The sequence below is a fragment of the Tursiops truncatus genome, chromosome 16, assembly GCF_011762595.2.
Source record: "Tursiops truncatus isolate mTurTru1 chromosome 16, mTurTru1.mat.Y, whole genome shotgun sequence".
Taxonomy (NCBI): Eukaryota; Metazoa; Chordata; class Mammalia; order Artiodactyla; family Delphinidae; genus Tursiops; species Tursiops truncatus.
The window spans coordinates 59,116,227-59,141,095 of NC_047049.1; the positions used below are offsets into that span (position 1 = coordinate 59,116,227).

The window sequence follows — 24,869 nt, forward strand, 5'->3', positions numbered from 1 at the left end:
ATCTCACTTAGAATTTTGGGACGGAAGTCCACTCAGCCCTCAGAAGTAGACTGTGTTCTGCGTTTATAATGTGTCTGCGGTAAAGGTTGCTTTTGAACTGTATACCTTGTCTTCCTCATGGTCATTACATTTCAATCTCAGAAAAATCTTTTCCATTGCTTCAAATAAGTGTAATAAGTAATACTTTAAAATTCATTTGACATCAAAGCTGATTAGTAAATTCTCACATGGAACATTCTCAAAGTAGAAGCGGTAATTGCTACTTTGAAATAAATGGCTGATTCCATCTCCAGAACTCTTTTTGTAGAGGGTGAATATATGTCTTGATGTGCTTTGGGCAGTACAGGTTTATACCTATTGTTTTGGTATACTAATTTTCATTAGTGCCTCCTTTCACTTTCAAAAGCATCCTGGTTTGGAAGGTAAATTTATATATTCCTCAGTTTGTATATTGTTGTATTCTGATGCTTGAACAACTGTAAGCTTACTCATGGACATGCTTTCTTTCATTTCTAATAGATCCTGAACATCAGAGAGCTAATGGTAACTTAAAATATTTTGAGTATATAATGGCTAAAGAAAAAGATGCCAATAAGTCTGCTTCAGATGACCAATCTGATCAGAAAACCACACCGAAGAAAAAAGGGGTTGCTGCGGATTACCTGCCAGAGAGACAGAAGTACGAAATGCTGTGCCGTGGGGAGGGTATCAAAATGGTAAAGTGGAAAAGCCAATTGTGTGTGTGTGGAAGTGGATGTGTGTGTGTGTTTGTACATAGTTCTAGAGAGATTCAGAATTCTTTTATTTTTAAAATTTGTGATAAAAATCAGAATTATTGATAAAGTATTACAGTATGCCACATCACTTTATTATAGGTGTCACACTTAATATGCTCCAACCCTTAGTAAAATAGCTTTAAAACAAAACTTGTGAATCATATACCATTACAGTGCGTTTTTGGTAATTATTACCCTTTTCATAGATTAAAACAGGCTTTTTAAGGTGAAGAATCAGATTTTTTTTTTTTTTTTTTTTTTTTTTGCGGTACACTGGCCTCTCACCGTTGTGGCCTCTCCCGTTGCGGAGCACAGGCTCCGGACACGCAGGCTCAGCGGCCATGGCTCACGGGCCCAGCCGCTCCGCGGGACATGGGATCTTCCCAGACCGGGACACAAACCCGTGTCCCCTGCATCGGCAGGCGGACTCTCAACCACTGCGCCACCAGGGAAGCCCTTTGTGCATTTTTAATATTTCTTAAATAGACAAAAACATTTCACTAGGCAATCCTGTCAAGGTTGACTAGGAGCAGAACCAAAAGAGATCACTGTATAGATAAATCCACTGTTTCATAGGGTGGTTTAGAATGGTATATTATTTCTATTTAAGATTGCTGAAATCTCTTTTGCATTAAGATATAAGAAAAAACTTTATCACTTCCCTTAAATTATCTAATTCTTGGGCTTCCCTGGTGGCGCAGTGGTTGAGAGTCCGCCTGCCGAAGCAGGGGACACGGGTTCGTGCCTCGGTCCGGGAAGATCCCACATCCCGCGGCGCGGCTAGGCCCGTGAGCCATGGCCGCTGAGCCTGCGCGTCCGGAGCCTGTGCTCCGCAACGGGAGAGGCCACAACGGTGAGAGGGCCGCATACCACAAAAAAAAAAAAAAATGCACAAAGACTTTAAACAGATTTTGGCTTTAACAGTTATTCTTTAAAATACTAAAACATGTCTATAAATATCTCTTTGTTTACTGTATATCTATATTTATGTATTCGTACTCAGATTACCAGTGCTTCAGGATACTTAATAGGTAATAGGCCAAAAATAATAAAGTTCAAGCGTGGGGAACATAGTTTCTGTTCAGCTTTAGGACTTTTCAGATCCTTTTTATGATAATATGCATTATGGATAGGATATACTTTGTTTCTCAACATTAATTGATCATGGAATCCTTATTTAAGGAATATCATGTGGTACTAGTGTTCAGCTGAATGCGGGCATACGTAGAAGGAGTTAGTGAATTTTTGAAGTGAGTACTTTTAAGTGAAAACATTTGAATAGTGTTTAACTTTTTCTCTACTACTGATAAACTGAAGCTGGGTTTTACATTTTTATGTTGATGACTTCCTGGTATTTGATGACTCACTGTTGACAGCCTAACCTGTAACAGCAAATAAGTAGATCATATTTATGTTGACATTTTTGATAAGTTTGTGGATTCCCAGAAGAACATGTTTACTTTCGCTTTGGGAGCTAATAAGTAAATACAAATTAGACTCATGAAACATTTTTTTAAAATTTCACATCTAAATATTTTAGTGTGTCTTTTAAAGATAAGGACTCTTAAAAAATAACCACAATACCATTATCATGGTATTTCCAGTATCACAGTATTCATAGTAGTTCCATAATATCATCAAATATCTAGTCAGTGTTCAGATTTCCAATAGTAAGCAGATATTTTTTATTGCCCTTAGAATCTCTTAAAGAAGAGAGCAAAATAGAACTACAGATATAAAAACAGAAGTCTGTTAATTTGCCAGTTTGTTGATGTAACACACACACGTCAACTCTGCCCCAGGTCAAAGGAGCATCCTTTTTCTCAGAATAGTTAAATTCATCTCATCATCATATAAAAAGCTTATTTGATATAAAACCTTGGATTTGATTCTAGGTAAATAAAGTACAAGAATAAACATGAATCATTATTTGTTTTTGTGTAGTTAATAATTAAAACCAAAACTAATATTATTCCTACCTCATAATATGAAATACTTGTTTAATCAAGAGAAGAATCAGCAATGGAATAACTTATTTAGTTAATATAATACATAGATGATTGAAAGGAACCTTTATTTGTTTTGTTGACCACTCTGTCTTTAATACCTGCTAGTAAAAGCACCTGGCTTCTTTGTTTAATAACTTATTTTCTCTTTTTCAGAGCTACCCATTTTCTTCTTTACTTTAAAAAAAAAAAAATCCCTTAAAGTTTTTAAAAATTGGGAGGTATTTGGGAAAACCTGGTTAGGTTTTGTTTTGTTTTCTTTTTTTTTTTCTTTTAGACACTTTCTGAGTGCTTCCCGGTTACCTTGTGAAGTTTGGAGCAGTGCTGGCCATTCATTTCATATTTCTATAAATATTTTATTATTTCTTTCATATTTACAATGCCTGAACTTTATTTTGATGAGAGAAGGGGTTAAAGAGAAACCTCACCTTTTAAAAATTTAAGGCCTACCATCTCTTCCAGAAAATAATCATTAATAAAACTTTTAAAATCCTGAAGGTCCCATTTGATGCAGAATATTTGCAGGGTACTGTTTCTTTTGTGTGTTCTTCCTCAGATACTCTGTGTATACACTAGCATGATTATTGTTTCTTATCTTCATAGGAACAAGCATTAAAAATATTATTACTCTAATATATTTATAATATTTTTAACTTTATGTTTAGACTCCTCGGAGACAGAAAAAACTCTTTTGCCGCTACCATGATGGAAACCGGAATCCTAAATTTATTCTGGCTCCAGCCAAACAGGAGGATGAGTGGGACAAGCCTCGTATTATTCGCTTCCATGATATTATTTCTGATGCAGAAATTGAAATTGTTAAAGATCTAGCAAAACCAAGGGTAAATAATTTTTTTCTTTTTTTCTCTCCTCAATTTACTCTACCGGCGTTTCAGTTTTTTCCTTTGCAAGATTATAAAAATGATAATTGACATGGCAATAAGCCCATAGATAGTTTTAGATATTGTTGTTGCAAACTAATGGCATTAACTAAGCTCTGTACCAGTTGTTCTCTGTTATCAACACAAATAACATACCTTGCAACTGGGTTTTAAGCACTTATTTATGAAAATCATAGGTGAGATTTTTATTCACACTTGAAAAATTTGTGTTTCAGCACCTTCCTGAAAAAGTTTTCTATGTACTTTGGAGCCCTTTAATCTCAGAGACTAATCAAAGACCAACTTTTTATATCTTCTATAGTTTTATCTGAAATAATACTTGAAGTACTTTTATTCCTGTTTAGGTACATTATTACTAGAAGGATATAGCTGGGTACAAACATCTTGCTAATCTGAAATAAGGACATCATAGTTTTCTGACTTCAACCCACGTCATTTATCTTAATAAGAAAAACAATTTATTGTAAACACAATCCTATAAACTTAGTGTTCAGCATAGAAATTCTTCTTTTGTGGGGGTGTGAGAAAGCCTGCCCTTTATGCTCTTGCCTTTTTTCCCATCAGCTTGTTCTTAAGATCTGTTTGGTCTTATTGATAGTAAAATACAAACCGCCATCATTTTCATAAAGAGATTGTTAAATAAACACTAGGAATATTTTTGCTCAGTTATTACACAGGAGTTGGCAAATTTTTCTGTAAAGGTCCAGATAGTGAATATTTTTTATGTTTTGCAGGCTGTATAGCCTGTTATATAACTACTCACCCCTGCTGTTGCAGTGCAAAAGCAGCCATAGAAAATACATAAATGAACGTGGCTATATTCCAATGAAAGTTTATTTCTAAAAGCAGGTGGCTGGATGAATTTGGCCCATGGACCACAGTTTGCTGTTCCATGTTATATCAGAAAAGTTGAGTTGTCTGGATATCTGTACTGTAGAATAAACTTGAAGTCAGAATTGTTGTTGTTGTTGTTGTTAAGTTTTACTACTTTTCCAAATGGGTACTTTTTGTTTTTTACTAAAGATTACACTTTAAATGGAAAAGACGAGTCTAATATGTATGGATGTTGTCCAAGGGAGTTCTTATAAATCTCTTAAGCAGAATGCCACTTATAATCCCATCATATTCTGTCATTCTCTTTTGGATTTTAGTTCACTATTTGTGGTCAGTAAACCAAAATTACCTTGGTAGAATATTTATTAGGAGTTCATTTCAGCTTGGAGATCAAGTCTTATATTTCTGGGTTTGGAGGCCTCAATCTTCAAAGTGGATGCCTCAGTTGGATTATTTGATCAAGTAATTCAATGGCAATAAAAATTTTATACTCTTTTGTTAACATCTGAATCATCCTTCATTTTTAGAAAAAAGTTTAAAATCATTATCTTGGCTGTCATCTCCTTCCGTTTCTTAACATTTATGAGTTCTTTTCATCTGTCTTTGTGCTCATCCAAGATTATTTCACTGTTTATGTGAAATATATGAGTAAATATCTTGAAGGAAGAAAAGATGACCTTGAAACAAATTTTGAACATTATCTTTGCAAACATTTCCATCACCGAAAAAATTAAAACAAAAAGTTTGGAATGGATTATTAACTGCAAATAGCCATTCTTATAACTATAAGTTAGACTTCAAATTTTAGAAATTTCTTTTCCTCACTTCACGTCCTCTAACCGTTGAAAGAAATTTAATTTCCAGTCTCTTTTGTTTGTGTACCCTCCATTCACACAAAACAAAAACAAAAAATTTTAAAGAACTTTTAAAAATATAAAATATTTAAAAATCAACAGGCTTTCAAGGCTAAACACAGGTGACTGGAAGTCTATGGAATTATTTTCTCTTTTTAGCCTCCTTTGTAAAAAAAAAATCCCAGAATTCTGACTGATTGGATAAATGTGATTCATTTTTTTTTTTTTTTTTTTTTATAATGCAACTATTTTGATGGTTGGCTTCACAGCTGAGGCGAGCCACCATTTCAAACCCAATAACAGGAGACTTGGAGACGGTACATTACAGAATTAGCAAAAGGTAAGAGATGTGTATGCTGCATATTTTGCCCTCTAATGAGTGTTTTGTACATCCTACAGGAATTATTCATTTAAGGGAAGTAGGTCATTTTCAGTCTCCAGTCAAGTCACCACCTATTTTTACGCATGGATAAACTGCTTTGTGTTTCACAGGTCTTTCCCTTTAACTAGAAGTTCTGTTTTTAATATTTAATTGGTCTGTTATTTTTAGGGAGTTAATATGCTTTGCATCGCTCTTCAGGTTAGGAATCAGATATCCAGGAAATGGCTTTTATACTTGTTTTCTTTTTCCTTTTTCTTGCCAAAGAGGGGGGGAAAGAAAGCAGCAGCCTGGATTAATCTGGGAGTAGTCTTTGTTTATGTAGTTCTCTCATATTCATAAATGCTGTGGTGAATTCACATCATTCTTCATGATGATTGTATTGGCATTTGTTCATGCATCTTATAAAATAACATTGTCATTTTGGAGTAATCTATTTCTCCTGTTGGAGTTTTTATTTTAAAAAACTTGCTGACTTAAAAGCTGGCAATGGAAAGAACAGAGTTATGCTTCAGATCTCAGTCTTTCAAATGCTATTACTTCTGAGTTTAGTTGCCTTTTACTTCACCAGAGAGATTTAACAACAGTTATAGCTTGGTGAGAGTTTTAAAAAATGAATTTAAAGAGACTAAAGAGACCACTAATTATTCTTTTGTCAAATAATTTAAAGAACATTAAACTTCTAGATCTGAGAAAGCACCTGTGAAACCCAGTGCTATAAAAAATTTACATAGAGCTTCAAATGATTTTTTAAAAAAAAGTGAAAGGACAATCTACAACAAAAATCTGTCAACCCATTTTCTCTTGATTTGCAAGTGGCTTTTCTTATTGCCACGTTTCTAAATGTTTTTGCTGATTCGAAACCATTACCTACCATCCAGACCAATCTGAACCCTTCCAATCACCTGTGGCTTGGCAAAACAAAACAAAACAAAAGCCCCAAATTGCCTGCTACGTGAGTAAGTCCTTGTCCTTTCTCTTTTTTTGTAGCTGAGCCGAGCTACAGTACATGACCCTGAGACTGGAAAATTGACCACAGCACAGTACAGAGTATCTAAGAGGTAAGGGAGTAATGGGAAGAATTTTAGTCATATTTGGACTATTTTCTTTCTTGAGAATCTAATTTTCATAAAACCCATCATATGATTTCTAAGAACTAGAGTGTTAGGCATAGGTATTTGATGACACCCGTGCCTGACTTTTCATGATGGACGTGGTTATGGGGCAGTTAATAGAAATTACTAGATTTTAAAATGCCTGCTGAGATATCCCAAACCCTACCTGATAAGTGAAGCTGTGTTCTCATATTAAAGTAAGGGAAGTTCCCAAAGAGTCTTCATTGGACAAGGCCTAATTTGGTCTCTGTAGTAAAGCAGGGGTTGAAAAATCTCTGGGTTACTCAGTAGGTAGTGAGAAAATGAATGCCTTGAAGGATTACCTAACAAATCCTCTGCAAGTCAGTTGGTTTCAAATTCTTTGCTTTTAACAATATTTAAGAGAATCTCCTTAAGTTATTGGCTGATAGATCACTGAAATAATTTTTAATAAAAGGTCACTATGTAACTTATTAGTGTATATAACATATAGGAGCTTACAAAATAAGTGACATTATTTCAACAGAACTCCTTTTCCATCTACTTATTTACATAAAGTTTTCTCAGCTCTCATAAAAATGAAAATAGAAGTATCATTGAGCTGAATTCCGTCTCATTGTAGCAATATTTATTCACAGATACAATACCTAATTGAAAATAACAAAATAAGCTTTTATCCATTAATTAGGAATCTTTTAATATATTTTCACTTTTTATATTTGATGATGATTGTTTAATCATGTTCTTTAATGTATACTAATTATAATTGTAATAACCCATTCTAGGAGACATTTTTTTTTAACACTTAGGCCTTTATGTTATAGGAAATTTATATTTTTATCAGTTTACATAAATATTTTTCTTGTAGAGAAAATGTGATGAATAAAAGACTTTTGGTCATAGAAATATATCACTCTAGGGCAGGGCTTCTCAACCTCAACACTATTGACATTTTGTATCAGATGATTGTTGTTTGTTGACTGACCTGAGCCTCATAGGATGTTTAGCAGCATCTCTAGTGCCCACTGGATGCCAGAAGCACCCATCATCCCAGTTGTGACAATCAAAAATGTCTTCAGACATTGCCAAATGTACCCTGGCAGGCAAAATTCCCACCACCATGCCTGGGAACTCCACCTCTCTACCCCTGTTGAGAATCACTGTTTTAATATAAAAATGGAATGAAAATGCAAGTTCAAGGAAAAAAAGAAAAGAATAATGTAAAATTTCCAAGTTTTTAAAAAATGCTTCATTAATATAATTTTTTAAAGTGGATGATGGTGGGCATAAAATCATTATGGTATTTAGAGTCCACTGGATACATAAAATAAGTAATCATTTTTCAGAAATTACCACTGTTTTCAGTATGACAGAATTAAATCCTTTGAAACTCTTACGATGAAAAATTTCATTTGTCAACTAAAAATTGTGCAAAGGAGTACATAGATTTTAACAACTATCTTAGGCACTCAAAAAAAATTAACATTGTTGCTATGAGTCATAGCAAAAGTACTATAAAGGCTAGACAGAATGCACTGATTTCATTTTCTTAATTACTGTTTTTAGGCAAAGCTTTATGTCCTTCACATATTAACCTCCAGCATCCCCACACACATATTCTGGTCTCCTAACTGCCCTATACCACTACCTGTCCCCTTGCCCCTAATCACATTCCTATAATGTGATTTGGATTTTAGTAACACTAATACAAGGTAAGGATTTGCAGTAACTAATTTGGATAGACATGTTGAGCCATGGTTTATAATGCTTCTGTGCATAGTAATTAACCCTCGTTTTGAATAAGCTAATTTTCCATTTTACAGAACCTTATTCATGTCTAAAAAAATGAAGCCGTTATCTATTTTTAATAAAATAACTAAATCCATTGTATATTTTATCAGAGATTACATGATGCTAGGCATTTTTACTGTCATAAACCTAGTAAGTATCTAAATTTTCCAGATTTTGCTGTTCTTAGGAATCATTTAAAACAAAATTTTATGAACTTAATGTTCTAGAAGTCATTTTTGGAAATTTTCTATATAAACAATAGACCTTTTGACAAAATATTCAGCCCACAGAGTCATTGGGCTTTTACCAACAAGTCAAAATAGATTACTCTCAGAAAGGTGGTCTACAAACATTTTTTCTCTCTTAGGAACTAAATACCTCTAAATATTTTGAACTTATTTTTTAAATATTATAATTTTATAGCTCTGAGAAGCAATTTTATTGGATTTTTGAGAAAGGCCCAACCATGCTTCATATTATTTATAATAGCAGAAGATATTTAGCCAGTAGCATTAGAAGCATTAGAAGACTGAGTAACACTACAATAAGTTCACCCAGGCTTGGCAAAGTATGCAGTGTGGGTGTGTGTTTGTGTTCAAAACAACATAGTAAAAAGAAGAGTTCCACAGCACAGTGATTTTCATCTTTACTCTTAAGGAAAATTGTTCATCAGCCCTTTTAAAAATAAAATATATATTTTGAGAGAGAGCTCTTAACTGTTAAGGAAGGAATTTGCTCCATAAAATATCTAATACCTTTCATATTTTAACAAATTAAAAGTTTCTACTGTTTTGGAAATCTAATAGCTATGTCAAGACATTTTCTACCCATCACTGTAAATCTGAATTTTGAAGATTTTACAAGTGTAATAAATGAGTGTTTTCTGTTTCCTTCATATTTTATGCCTCTGAAGAAGGCATCTCAAACGCAAAATAGCAGAAAGAGTTTATGTGTACTGATGTCAGTTAATGTGATCCCTTTTACTCTGGGAACATCTGTATTTTGAAAGGGTCAGAAGGGAATTTCAAATATCTGTATTTTGAGAAATTTCTTAAGTGATTGCATCATCATCTGTGGACGTAAAAATATGTTCCAGTGTTCTAGCAAATAGAATTTTCCTTGGGCAAAGTATTTGTGGAAATTCATTACTGTTTAAAAACATAAAGTTTTTATTTACTTTATTGACTGCGAACTTCTGGCAAATCATTTTTTGTCTTTTCCAATATTTAAAAAAAAATTTACTACGACTTGTTAATGGAGAAGCTAATAATTTTGACTAAATCAAAGAAATGGAATTTTAGTTTTTGAGAGGTAAACATTCAGTTATATGCTCTGAGAAGACAGTTTAGTTATTTGAGCTTGTAAGTCCAGTTAAAGCAACATAAATAATGAGATATGCAAATAAACAGTCTACTTAGTGTGATAGAAAAAGCTTCTTTGATTCTGGTGGAATCAGAATCACTTCTTGGAAGTGATTTCATTTTTTTTACTTTCAAGTACATATTTCCTACAGTATGATATTTTATTATGCTTGAGATTTAATTTACCGCATGTTAAGGAGCAAATACAGTGTAAAAATATATTAATATTTTTACAATATAGAGATCAACGCAAATAGCTTTTTTTTTAAATTTGATTTTATTTTTTATACAGCAGGTTCTTATTAGTTATCCATTTTATACATATTAGTGTATAGATGTCAATCCCAATCTCCCAATTCATCCCACTGCCATCCCACCCCCCGCAAATAGCTTTGAATGATAATCAGATTTTTTTTTAAGTGTCATAATTTTTTTAATGAATAATTTTTAAAATAAATTTATTTATTTTTGGCTGTGTAGGGTCTTTGTTGCTGCACACAGGCTTTTCTCTAGTTGTGGTGAACAGGGTCTACTTTTTGTTGCGGTGCGCGGGCTTCTCATTGCGGTGGCTTCTCTTGTTGTGGAGCATGGGCTCTAGGCGCGCGGGCTTCAGTAATTGTGACACGCGGGCTCAGTAGTTGTGGCTTGTGGGCTCTGGAGCGCGGGCTCACTAGTTGTGGTGCACAGGCTTAGTTGCTCAGTGGCATGTGGGATCTTCCCAGACCAGGGCTGGAACCCGCGTCCCCTGCATTGGCAGGTGGATTCTTTTTTTTTTTTTTTTGTGGTACGTGGGCCTCTCACTGTTGTGGCCTCTCCCGTTGCGGCGCACAGGCTCTGGACACGCAGGCCAGGTGGCCATGGCTCACGGGCCCAGCTGCTCTGCGGCATGTGGGATCTTCCCAGACCGGGGCATGAACCCGTGTCCCCTGCATTGGCAGGTGGACACTCAACCACTGCGCCACCAGGGAAGCCTGGCAGGTGGATTCTTAACCACTGTGCCACCAGGGAAGTCCAAATTGGCATAACTTTTAACAACAGCATTGCCTTCTATTGGGTAGAACAGTGGTTCTCAGATTGAGACAACTGAAATGGATAGATCTATAGTGTTGTATAATTGTCCCACTAAGAACCAAAGGGACTGGATAAATTCCCAGTGTGGATGATTAGCCTTTCTTTGTTAACTATTAAGCACTTAGAGAAGAATTATTGAAAGTTTTGCCCTCTGTAATTGGCACTTTGGGCCCTGAATTATCTTTTGCCTTTGCAAAAAATCACATAGTGGCATTCAAATTATATTAATCATATTTCCTTTGGAGGTTTTATAACAATCTCCAAAACCTCCAAAATGGTGTTGTCTGTTTGCTTGAGCATGCCTTCCTTAGTATTAGAAATATAGTCATGCAGTGTGAGAATGTTTCTCCTTATATAAATAAAGCATTCCAGTGATATTTTTAAAAGCATATATTAAAAGAATAATAAAGATTTTTTAACAGTAGAAATTCATTAGAAATGAAAAAAAAATATTGCAGTGTTACTCGGCATGTACAACGTAGCTCTCAGGTTCCTGTCATTAAGAACAAAAGAAATATATTTTGGGTTATCTAGTTATTAATGGAAAAAAAGGACACATATATAAAATTATCTGGAGAAAGAATTCTGTTTTTCTCCTGGCACTAAATTATGTTTTGTGGAAAAAACACTGTAAAACTTAGTTGACATTTTCAATTATAATTTTACAAAAGATAAAGAATGTTGTTCAAATGATTTTTTTGACTGTTATAGTAAATATTATAACTTTACATTCTAACTCAGTTAAAGCACTGAGTACTAGAAGAAAGAATGTTGATTTCCGATTACTTAATTTAATGTAGGAGTAAGACTTCCAGATCCTAAAGAATAGACAGTTAACATATTACAGTACCATTGTCTCCACTGAATTTTTAGCAGTGTTAAAACAACTCAGAGCTAATTTCTTCAACTACCCGATAGGTCTACAATAATGTTGTTGAAGACAGATTAGCAGTAATGCTTTAAGGGTGGGATCTAGATGAATAAAATGTTTTACACATATGGAGTTCCCAAGCTTAGGAAAATCTTAGTATATTTTGGAGAGGTTTTCATGTAAAAGTCAAATTAAGTGAAATAACTTCCTATGTAGAACTCATTTTCCTCTCTAATGACTATGGCAGAACCACAGTTAAGATAAGTTTATATTTAAGCTGCAGTTATCAATGACTTTCTCTCATCTGAGGCTTAACTGCTAAGCCTCAAACCTTCTATTGAGATCATTTGTGATATAACAAGAAGTGCAGATTAAAACTTTTTTTAAAAAGTTAAAAAATTAAAATATTTTTGCCTCTAAGATTGGCAAAGATTGAAAAGATTGATACTGGCAAGGATTTTATGAAATGGGCACTCTCATAAACAGTTGATAGAAGTATAAATCACTGAAACTTTTTTGGAGGGTAATTTGACATTTATCAAAATGTAAAAGTCGGGGCTTCCCTGGTGGCGCAGTGGTTGAGAATCCGTCTGCCGATGCGGGGAACGCGGGTTCGTGCCCCGGTCCGGGAGGATCCCACATGCCGCGGAGCGGCTGGGGGCCTGTGAGCCCTGGCCGCTGGGCCTGCGCGTCCGGAGCCTGTGCTCCGCAGCGGGAGAGGCCACAGCAGTGAGAGGCCCGCATACCGGAAAAAAAAAAAAAATGTAAAAGTCATCTAGCAGTTCCACATCTAGGAATTTGTCCTACAGAGATATTCCCATAAGTATGCAAAGATATACAGAAATTTCTGTTACAATATTGTTTGTACTAGAGAAAAATTAGAAACAACCTTATTTAACCCAGTGCTTTATTGACTGACCTTCGTGGTCATTTTGAAATTAAAGGTATTTTATTTTAAAAAGAAAAGCAGTAGTTTAAAAAACAATGAGGAATGGAAATGTAAAATGTTACAGTTGCTGTGGAAAACAGGCTGGCAGTTCCTCACAAAGTCAAACATAGTATTATGATATGATGCAGAAATTCCACTTCTAGGTATATACCCCCAAAAATTGAAAGAAGGGACTCAAACAGATTACTTGTACACCCATGTTCATAACAGCATTATTCACAGTAGTCAACAGGTGGAGGCAACCCACGTATCCATTAATAGATGAATGGTTAAACAAAATGTGGTATAAACAAATTATGGACTATATTCAGCCTTAAAAAGGAATGAAATTCTGATACATGCTATATGACATGGATGAACTTTGAGGACATCATACTAAGTGAAATAAGCCAGGTACAAAAGGACAAATATGGTATGATTCTACTTACAGGGGGTATCTAGAATAGGCAAATTCATACAGACAAAAAGTGTATTAGAGGTTACCAGGGGCTGGGAGGAGAGGGAAATGGCAAATTATTGTTTAATGGGTACAGAGTTTCAGTTTGGGATGAAGAAAAAGTTTTGGAAATAGATAGTGGTGATGGTTGTGTGACCTTGTGAGTGTACTTAACACCACTGAATTGTACACTTAAAAATGGTTAAAGTGGTTAATTTTATGTGTATTTTACCATATTTTAAAAAATGGTTAAAGTGGTTAATTTTATGTTGTGTATTGTTTAACCACAGTAATTTTTAAAAAATGAGGCAGTGCTATGTGTATTGACTAGGAAAGATGTCAGAAGTATTTTCAGGGGGAGAAAGTGTATGTGTATATTATGGTGAAAGATTGAAGGGTGGATTCTTTTTTTTTTTAATTCTCTCTGTATGTTTGTTTATACACGGGGGAAACTGTTGAGAGGATACATATCGATTTGTTAATACTGTTTACCTGTGAGGAGTGGGACTAGGAAAGGAACTTCATACACTTTTATACTGTTCGAAAATTTTTAAATTTTGTTTAATTTTATTTTTGGCTGTGTTGGGTCTTAGTTGCGGCACATGGAGTCTTTCGTTGCAGCGCGGGGCCTCTTCGTTGTGGCGTGTGGGTTTCTCTCTAGTTGTGGTGCATGGGCCAGAGCATGCAGGCTCAATAGTTGTTGCGCACGGGCTTTCTAGTTGTGGTGTGTGGGCTCCAGAGAGCGTGGGTTCTGTATTTGAGGCACGCGGGCTTCTCTGTAGTTGTGGTGCGCAGGCTCGGTAGTTGGAGTGTGCTGGCTTAGTTGCCCCATGGCATGTGGGATCTTAGTTTTCCGACCAGGGGTTGAACCCGTGTCCCCAGCATTGGAAGGTGGATTCTTAACCACTGCGGCACCCTGTTTGAAATTTTTATAATAAGTATTTCTTTAAAAAATAGCTTTATTGATTCACCCATTTGAAGTGTACAAGTCAGTGGTTTTTAGTATATTCAGAGACTTGTGCATCCATCACCACAATTAATTTTAGAACATTTTCATTATACTCCTTAGCCATAACCACTTAATCCATAATCCTCTCCCTGCCCCAGCCCTGGGCAACCACTAAGCTGCTTTCTGTCTTTATGGATTTGCCTCTTCTGGATATTTTTTATATACTACACGGACTTTTAGTGTCTGGCTTCTTACTTGGCATGTTTTCAAGGTATGGCTGAACAACATTCTTTTGTATGGATATGCCACCTTGTATCTATCTTATCTGTTGATAGATATTTGGGTTATTTCTACTTTTTTGGCTATTATGAATAATGCTGTTCTGAAATTCATGTCTTTTGAGGCACAAACGTTTTATTTTGATGATGTCCTGTTTATGTTTGTTGTTGCTGCTTGTACTTTTGAGGTCATAGCTAAACCGTATGCCAATTTTTTTTCTAAAAGTTTTGTAATGTTAGCTTATATATTTAGGTCTTTAATCCCTTCTGAGTTAATTTTTTTATTATGGTGTGAGGTAGGGGTCCATCTTCTTTGTTTTGCATATGGTTATCCAGTGTCCCCGAACCATTTGTTGAATATAACAAGCATTTCTTGCTTCCATAATTTTAAAACTATAAAAGTAAAAGATTGGAATGATAATTTGCTAAAATGGCAAAAGTAAATGTGTTCTTGATAACAGGAGACTTCAGTCTGAAGAGTTAGTAAGCAAGGAAAAGATTAAAGATAGAAAGGGAGGCAATAACTGCTGGAGTAAGGCCTATGGAAAAGGTAGATTCAAAAGCATAGATAGATGCTCTAGCCTCTGAAAGGCTGAAGGACAATGCTTCTACCAAAGTACAAGAGAAAAATGTAAGAATAGATGCTTAAGTATTGGTGGTAGCAGAGAAGAAAGTTGAAGATGTCAGAAGACCAGGTTCTCTTGGGTGATAGGTTCCAGGATGAAATAGGAACAGTTATTCTATCAAGATGTATTTAGTTTGAAACTTTATTAGAACACTTGCCAATCTTGTGTTGCAGTTATCTATAAAAATCAAGTCAGTAGTTGGTTGCTTATAAAATTCAAAAATCTATGAAATTGTTGCCAGGCAAAAAAGGTACATTGACATACGAGATTAGTTCTACCAGGAACTTGGTCAGAATTGGAAGAAATAAGTTCTTAGTGTGTTTATCAGCTACATCCTTTATAACAATAAAATTCTTGGATCCTTCCTATTTCTGTGACACAGAGGAATTCTACTTGGCCAATCCCTATAAATTTGCATGAGGTCATCAGACAGATACTTATGGTAAAGTAAAATAAATCTTGGATTAGTTCTAAGACATCTTCAGGATTCATTCATTCAGCAAATATTTATTGAGCATCTACTGTGTGCCAGGCACTATGAAGTGGTGAGCAAAACCAAAAACTATATAGTGGTGAGCAAAACCAGGCAGAATTTATACGTATTTGGAACTAGTAGTTGAATGAAGATGTCTTACCTTAATCAAATAACAAATTAATGTACAATTGTTACAAATGCCACAAAGGAAGGATATGTAGTACTATAAAAACATATTGGGGTGGCTGCCTTCTCCAGTTCCAGGTGCATGGAGGTAGCATCTCCCTGATGTGCTTCAGGTTGCAGGTAGTTGCCAACTCTGAGATTAACGGAGGGCTGTGAGATGCCCACGATCGTTCTGCAGGCACAGGTGCCACTACTCTCCCACCTCCCAATATAGGGTGATTCTCATAGTAGCATCCAGTAGCTGCCCACCAAAGTCACCGTGATCCATTAGATATTAAAGGTACCACTTGATTAGTTTTGTGAAGAACAATTTCTTTACATTAAAGAAAACATTGAGTATCTTAACAAAGAGACAAAGATACTTCTTTCCTCTTGGAAAGAAGAGGAGTGCCAGCAGGACCTCAAAATTTTTAATATTTATTTATTTATTTTGGCGGTGCTGGGTCTTAGTTGCAGCATGTGGGATCTTTAGTTTGCAGCATGTGGGATCTTTAGTTGCGGCATGCGCGCTTCTTAGTTGCAGTATGCAGACTCTTAGTTGCTTCATGTGGACTTCTTAGTTGTGGCATGCAAACTCTTAGTTGCAGCATGCATGCGGGATCTAGTTCCCCAACCAGGGATCGAACCTGGGCCCCCGGCATTGGGAGTGTGGAATCTTACCCACTGGACCACCAGGGAAGTCCCAGGACCTCAGTCTTTTGGGGAAACAGGCTGAAGAGGATTCCCATGGGGTTGGGGTATTCTGATCCCTACAGCATCTGGGAAATGGAGTGGATGACGCAAAATAGATGGTCCGTGCTGTGGTAGATAATGTGTGCTGGCAAATGTCTCTGGACCAAAAGACCTTGGTACTGAAATAACTTCAGGGCTACGTGGCATGGCGGGCAGCATTCACAGCTGGGTGCATGAAAGTAGCATTCTTTGAAGATGTAGTTCCAGCAGTTAGGAAATGGAGAAGCTGGAATGAACGTGTATATCTATTTGGGGCAGTGTACAGAGGAAGATATTGGTGAGTTGTCAGTGTTACTTTGATACCAATATTGGGCAAAGTGGAGAATGAGTTGCTGAATGATTGCAAACAGTATTGAGTGCTTGGTCAGCAATGTCCTGTTTATGATAGACATTACACCTCGAGGCTAGTGCTACTGAGGAAGTGGACATGTATGTAGCTGTGGTGATAAGACATGACAGTGTGGGATTAACACATGATGAAAAGACTAGAGCTTCATCAAATCCTTCAGCAAATTGTACTTGCCCTTCTCAGCCTAGAAAAGGATTTCTAAGGAAGACAAACTGTTCCTCGTAGTTTCCGTGTTGTCTAGCTTTATTTTAATGGTAAAAGTGACTTACTTTAAAAAATGTATATGTATACACACAAATATGTATGCAAATATGTGTGTGCTCAAATTACCTTTCACAGGTACATGAGTGGAAAAACTCAGTTCTGTGAAATGAAAACTTACTCTATTATATGTAAAAATTGTTTGAAACCACAACACTAACCCTTATTGAAGGCAAAGTGTAGATATTAGAAGAAATGACTAAAATACAGATCAAATGTGTCAGGTATCAGGTCATGCACCAAAATGGAAAGCTAGTTTTGAGAAGTTATTCAGAAGCCTTGCTGTTTTAAAAGCTGGAAGTGTTTCAAAGGCTTATTCCTAATAATAATTAATTGCCCCCGTTTAATTGTGAGGGAATAAAATTTAGATCACAAGAGCTGCATTTCACAATATTTGCCTAACTGTATACAAAAGACAAAGATATTTGCTTGTTCTCCAAAAGAGGGCAACATTAGAAAGAAAACTCACTTCAGTTTTGAACAATTGAATGTATATTACTTAAGAAGAAGCTCTTTAAATCAGTGCACCTTTTCTGTGGTACAGCAAACAATTGCTTTACCAGTGAAAAGGTGCATTGATTTAACAGCCAAAAAAGAGATATAGTTCTTAATATTTCATGAAACAGCCCTAATCCTGTCAGTTGTTTTCATTATAGATTTTATAGTTGCCTTTCTGACCACTTCTTAGCAGTCTGAGAAAATATACTGTTATTTACTATTAAAAAAAAAACAATTTTACGGAAATCAGTCCATCAGATCAAGAGGAATCCTAATGCATTTTCCTCTGAAAGGGATGTGAGAAATGTAAATTTTGTAACAGTATTATTTATCTTCCTTTACTTATAATAGCATGTCATGTCAATTTCATGTGATTAGTTAAAAACTTTTTCCTCTTACTGTTCCAGAAACAAAACAAAACAAAAACCTGGTCTGGCACAGGGAGGAGTCAAGGAAGGCTTCTCTGAAGAAGAGACAACTAAAATGATAATCCAAAGCCTTAAATTTGCGAAGTTAAGCAGAATACTCTGGGTAGAGATGAGCATGTGCACTAGCCTTAGGACAAGAAGAAACATTGTTGAATAAGTGCTGCTGGGGCACTGGGAGAAAGACAAAATACAGTGTGAGAGGCTGTGAGGGAGACCAGGATGGAACATCCAGAGAGACTAAAGGAATACCTGGAGAATGAATGAGTCAGGAGGAGAGTTTCAAGAAGGATGAACATTCTGAAATGTTACTAAAAGAGCAAATACTATGAGAATGGGAAAATCTTGTTAGATTTAGGAGCATAGTAGGGTTATGGGTGAGATATTAGCAAGAGCAGTTTTGATGGAGTGATGGGGACTAAAGCTAAATTGGAATGGATTGAGAAGTGAGGAGTCAGTGAAAAGGTTGACTTGAAGATGGAGGAGAAAGAAATTGGTGGCTGGAGAGAGAAAGAATTGAGGGAAAGAATTTAAAATTTTTGCTTATTTATTTAATGGGAAAGTCTTAAGCCCTGTTAAAAGCTGTGGGAGGAATTATTGAGAAGAGATGTTGATTATATGAGAGAGAGAAGGGCTCATCAATGATTTATGGTTCCTAAAATGGCAGGAGATAATAGAATCTAAGGCAGAGGATTGGCCTTAGATAATGGAGAGAAATCTCCTCTTGGAACTGGAATGAACTAGAATGAACTATGTATAAGGAAAAGATTGTATGGTTTCTATTTTATCTGTGACATAGGAGATACGTAATCCACCGAGTGAAGGAGTCTGAGGTGGGTTGGGGTTCAGAATAGAGGCAAGAGTAAGGCCCATTTGGAGTTAGTGTTCATGATTGTTTTGTTTTGTTGTTTTTGGCTGTGTTGGGTCTTGTTGCCGCTCGTGGGCTTTCTCTAGTTGCTTCGAGCAGGGGCTGCTCTTCGTTGTGGTGTGCGGGCTTCTCATTGCAGTGGCTTCTCTTGGTGTGGAGCACGGGCTTCAGTAATTGGAGCCCGCAGGTTCAGTAGTTGTGGTTCGCGGGCTCTAGAGCGCAGGCTCAGTAGCTGTGGTGCACAGGGCTTAGTTGCTCCGCGGCATGTGGGATCTTCCTGGACCAGGGCTTGAACCCGTGTCCCCTGCATTGGCAGGCGGATTCTTTTTTTTTTTTTTTAATTTTATTTTATTTATTTACTTTTGGCTGCATTGGGTCTTTTTTGCTGCGTGTGGGCTTTCTTTAGTTGCAGCGAGCAGGGGCTACTCTTCATTGTGGTGCTCTGGCTTCTCATTGTGGTGGCTTCTCTTGTTGCGGAGCTCAGGCTCTAGGCGCGCGGGCTTCAGTAGTTGTGGCACACTGGCTCAGTAGTTGTGGCTCACAGGCTGTAGAGCACAGGCTCAGTAGCTGCGGCGCATGGGCTTAGTTGTTCCACAGCATGTGGGATCTTCCCGGACCAGGGCTCGAACCCATGACCCCTGCATTGGCAGGCAGATTCCTAACCACTGCGCCACCAGGGAAGCCCGGCAGGCGGATTCTTAACCACTGTGCCACCAAGGAGGTCCCAGTGTTCATGAATTTTTAGTGGAACATATCTGCCCTATCTCATGACTTTTTCCAATACGATTTGGTGTCATAGGTATAAGCTTGGAGAAAAGAAATTCATCAGGCTTGTTTTTTTGCCAGACAGGTGAGTTTAGGCTTTTAGTCAAGGATGCTGTTGAGGGAATTCTCCGGCGGTCCAGTGGTTAGGACTCCACGCTTCCACTGCAGGGGGCACGGGTTCAATCCCTGGTTGGGGAACGAAGATCCTGCAAGCTGCATGACGTGGCCTCCCCCACCCCCAAAAAAAGAATACTGTTGAAATGATGGACCAAAGCTTGATGAGAGAAGTGAAGAAAGAAAAAGTCTAATAGACTGGGAAAAAGCATATGTAAAGGAGAGAGCTGAATTTTGCTGTGCCATGTTATTGAGCTATAGTTCCCATACCATAAAATTACCCTTTAAAGTATACAGTTCAGTGGTTTTTAGTCTTTTTTAGCTTTGCAGTCATCACCATTATCTAATTCCAGAACATTTTCACCACCCCAAAAGAAAATCCTGTACCCATTAAGAGTCATTCCTTAATACTGCCTTCCCGTGGCAACCACTAATCTACTTTCTGTATTGATTTGCCTGTTCTGGACATTTCATATTAATGGAATCATAATGTGTGACCTTTTGTATCTGACTTATCTTTCTTAACATAATGGTTTCAAGGTTCATCCGTGTGGTGGCATGTATCATTACTTCCTTTTCATGACACAATAATCTGTCTTATGGATATATCACATTTTATGTATCTATCAGTTGATGGACATTTGTATTATTTCCACTTTTTGGCCATTATTAATAATGCTACTATGAATACTTATGTACAAGTTTTGGTATGACCACACATTTTAATTTCTCTTCGGTATATACCTAGGAGTGGAATTGCTAGGTCATATGGTAACTCTGTGTTTAGCAATTTGAGGAACTGCCAAATTGTTTTCCAAAGTGGCTGCACCATTTTACATTCCTACCGGCAATATATGAGGGTTCTAATTTCTTCACATCATCACCAACACCTTTTTGGTTATAGCTATCCTACTGGGTGTGTTGGGTACCTTTTAAAACTTTTTTATTTAGGCAAGTAATACATGAATTTTTCTTATAAAACATTAGCATTATATAAATCAGGCTAAAACCCCTATGACCTTCACCTTGGCCAGTTCCTATACCTTATCTAGAAGGAACAGTTGTTTTCATTTTGATGTATGTATTTTTCCAGAATTAAAAAAATTCTCAGTGTAGATAGTCCTATATAGTCTTCTTACATTAATCCATCTGTTTTCATAAAAACTCAGTAATAAATGATATTAGTTTTTTTTCCCTTTCCAACCTCTAACTGTAGAATGTAACATCTTTTAAAAATTACAACATCATTAGTAAAAATCGTATCAAAGGGCTTCCCTGGTGGCGCAGTGGTTGAGAGTCCACCTGCTGATGCAGGAGACGCGGGTTCGTGTCCCGGTCCGGGAAGATCCCACATACCACGGAGCGGCTGGGCCCATGAGCCATGGCTGCTGAGCCTGCGCGTCTGGAGCCTGTGCTCCGCAACGGGAGAGGCCAAAAACAAAAAATCATATCAAAGAAGCAAATGAAGTAAATGCCTATAGATAAAGCCTTAATGTCCTGTATATTAGGGCTTTTTAAATGACAGCTATTGGTCTTCGTGTATTGAAACTTTATCAGTAAAACTAATAATTTTTTTCTTGTTTTTAGTGCCTGGCTCTCTGGCTATGAAAACCCTGTGGTGTCTCGAATTAATATGAGAATACAAGATCTCACAGGACTAGATGTCTCCACAGCAGAGGAATTACAGGTAGGTAATCACATCCTACCCTTCTTCAAAAGATGCTTCAGATGAGATTTTTTCTGTCACTGTACAGGCAGTACTCAATTTGCATGATACTTTGAGACTGTAAAAGTGAATATATAAGCTGAAACATGTACAGTGATCTTAATAATCAGTAGGAAAAATTGTTCTGTGACCTTTAAAATTTTTTGTCAAGACATTAAAAACTCTTACTGTTGAGTATAAATGTATAGGGAAATGAAAAATATGTAACACTAGTATTTATTAAGTACACTGTGATTTTTTTTTTTTTCATTCCTAGGCCTGTCAGATGGCCATGGCAGTTTTTTTTTTAATAAATTATTTTTTTCTGTTTTCTAGTAAGAAATAATTCACATACCATAAAATTTACCCTGGTTTTAATATTCACATGATTGTACAATCATCAACACTATTTTCATCACCTCCAAAGAAACCTCAGTTAAGTAGTCACTCTCCATTCCCCCTCCCTAGTGCCCCTGGCAACTGCTTCTCTACGTTCTCTATGTAAGTTTGCCTATTCTAAATATTTCATATAAATGGAGTAATACAATATGTGGCCTAGTGTATCTGGCCTGTTTCATTTGACAATGTTTTTAAGGTATATCCATGTTGTAGAACGTATCAGCACTTTATTCTTTTTCATGGCTGAATAATATTAACATTCTCTTGTTTGGATATACCACGTTTTATTTATTTATCAGTTGGAGGGCTTTTGGATTGTTTCCACTCCTTGGCTATTATGACTAATGCTATTTGTCTACAAATTTTCGTACAAATGTCATTTAAATTTCTCTTGGGTATAAACCTACATATGTAATTGCTGGGTCATGTGGTAACTTTAATATTTGAGGAACTGCCAAACTGTTTTCCAGAATGGCTGCACCGTTTTACAATCCCATTGGCAATGTATGAGGGTTCCATTTTCTTCACATCCTTGCCAACACTTGTTCTTGTCCAGTTTTTTTATTAAGGTCATTCTGGTATGTTTGAAGTGCTATCTCATCATGGTTCTTATTTGCGTTTCCCTGATGGCTAATGATGTTGAGTATCTTTTCATGAGTTATTGGCCATTTTTAAAAAATTTATTTATTTTATTTATTTTTGGTTCTGTTCAGTCTTCGTTGCTACATGTAGGCTTTCTCTAGTTGCAGAGAGCAGGGGCTACTCTTCATTGTGGTGCATGGGCTTCTCGTTGCGGTGGCTTCTTTTGTTGCGGAGCATGGGCTCTAGGCGCGTGGGCTTCAGTAGTTGCAGCACGCAAGCTCAGTAGTTGTGGCTCGTGGGCTCTAGCGCGTGGGCTCAGCAATTGTGGCTCACGGGCTCTAGAGCCAGGCTTAGTAGTTGTGGCGCACGGGCTTAGTTGCTACATGGCATGTGGGATCCTCCCGGACCAGGGATTGAACCCATGTCCCCTGCATTGGCAGGCAGACTCTCAACCACAGTGCCACCATGGAAGCCCCAGCCATTTTTATATCTTTGAAAAAATTTCTATTCAAATCCTTTGCCTATTTTTTATTGGGTTGTTTTTATTGTTGAGTTGTGTTATTTATATGTTCTGAATACTTGACCCATATTAGGTGTATGGGTTGCAAATATTTTCTCCCGTTTTGTGGTGTGTCTTTCACTTTCTTGATGGTGTCCTTTGGCAAAATATTTTTAATTTCTATGAAGTCTGATAGGTCTTTTTTTTGGTTGCTTTGGCTTAAGGTGTTTAAGAAACCATTGCCTCATCCAAGGACATAAAGATTTACACCTGTGGTTTTTCCTACAATTTTTATGGTTTTCTTTCTTACATTCAGGTCTTTGATCCATTTTGAGTCAATTTTTATATATGGTGTAAGATAGAGGGCCAGCTTCATTCTTTTCATGTGGTTAGCCAATCGTCCCAGCATCATTTGTTGAAAAATAGTCTTCTCTATTGAATTGTCTCAGTATTATAAAATATTAGAAATATTGAGGATTACAGTGTTTTATTTCTTTGTAAACACTTACCAAGAATAGTTTATGTTCCTTCATCTCATTTGTGAAACTTATGATACAGAGTGAGCATCTTTTCTCTTCCTTCGCAAATTGTCATACTTCTAAGTTTGGATCAGCTTTCAACATTTTATCCTTTGTGCTTTCAATGTTGTTAAATATCTCTGAGGGATCTTCTATTGTCGATTTTTTTCCAGTCACTTCCTCTAAGACATCTTCTTCATCCTTTTCATCATGATCACTTTCCTTATGTTAGTAAGTTTACCTTCACCACATTCCTCTGACTGCGTATCTAGAGTTTCTCAAACAGCAAAAGTTAGAAGTATTTTCCTTGTCAGCCTTTTCTTCTGTGTCTGCATTTAAGTCAGATTTCTTTTTTGGTGGGGGTGGGGGGGTGGGGGGTGGAGGAGGGGGGGCTCAGCATGAGGGGTTTTTTTTAGTATTGGAGTATAGTTGATTTACAATGTTGTGTTAGTTTCAGGTGTACAGCAAAGTGATTTAGTTATACATATCTATTCTTTTTCAGATTCTTTCCCCATATAGGTTATCACAGAGTACCAAGTAGATTTCCCTGTGCTATACAGTATGTCCTTATTAGTTATCTATTTTATATATAGTAGTGTGTATATGTTAATCCCAAGTTCCTAATTTATCCTCCCCCCGACCTTTCCCCTTGGTAACCATAAGTTTGTTTCTGAAGTCTGCCAGTCTGTTTCTGTTTTGTAAATAAGTTCATTTGTATCATTTTTAGATTCCATGTACAGTGATCATATGCTGTTTGTCTTTCTCTGACTTCATTTAGTATGACAGTCTCTAGGTCCATCCATGTTGCTGCAAGTGGCATTATTTCATACCTTTTTTTATGGCTGAGTAAAATTCCACTGATACATGTACCACATCTTCTTTATCTATTCCTCTGTTGATGGACATTTAGGTTGCTTCCTAAGTGCCCAGGAGTGGGATTGCTGGATCATATGGTAGCTCTATTTTTAGTTTTTTAAGGAACCTCCATACTGTTCTCCATAGTGGCACCACCAATTTACATTCCCACCAACAGCATAGGAGGGTTCCCTTTTCTGCACACCCTCTTTAGCATTTATTGTTTGTAGACTTTTTGATGATGGCCATTCTGACCAGTGTGAGGTGATACCTTCGTAATTTTCTTGTTTCTAGTTGTGGCCCTTTGTTTTCTTCCTAGAGAAGTTCCTTTAGCATTTGTTGTAAAGCTGTTCTGGTGGTGCTGAGTTCTTTTTAGCTTTTGCTTATCTGTAAATCTTGTGATTTCTCCATTGAATCTGAACAAGAGCCTTGCTGGGTAGAGTGTTTTTGACTGTAGTTCT

The 24,869-nt window shown here is 36.6% G+C and overlaps 1 protein-coding gene and 1 pseudogene across 5 annotated transcripts in view; both read left to right on the forward strand.

Moving 5' to 3' along the window:
- P4HA1 (prolyl 4-hydroxylase subunit alpha 1) overlaps positions 1-24,869 on the forward strand; it is a 92,731-nt gene that overhangs the window by 53,531 nt on the left and 14,331 nt on the right. For 4 of the 5 annotated variants that reach the window (XM_019936095.3, XM_073793476.1, XM_073793477.1 and 1 more), the window contains 4 exons: positions 520-716; positions 3,448-3,624; positions 5,642-5,712; positions 21,438-21,537. In XM_019936095.3, coding sequence (XP_019791654.1) covers positions 520-716; positions 3,448-3,624; positions 5,642-5,712; positions 21,438-21,537 — 545 coding nt within the window. Of the gene's footprint in view, positions 1-519; positions 717-3,447; positions 3,625-5,641; positions 5,713-6,741; positions 6,813-21,437; positions 21,538-24,869 lie in introns of all 5 variants that reach the window. The other variant, XM_019936094.3, reaches the window with a different exon arrangement.
- On the forward strand, positions 12,556-21,431 carry LOC141276678 (enolase-phosphatase E1 pseudogene; annotated as a pseudogene).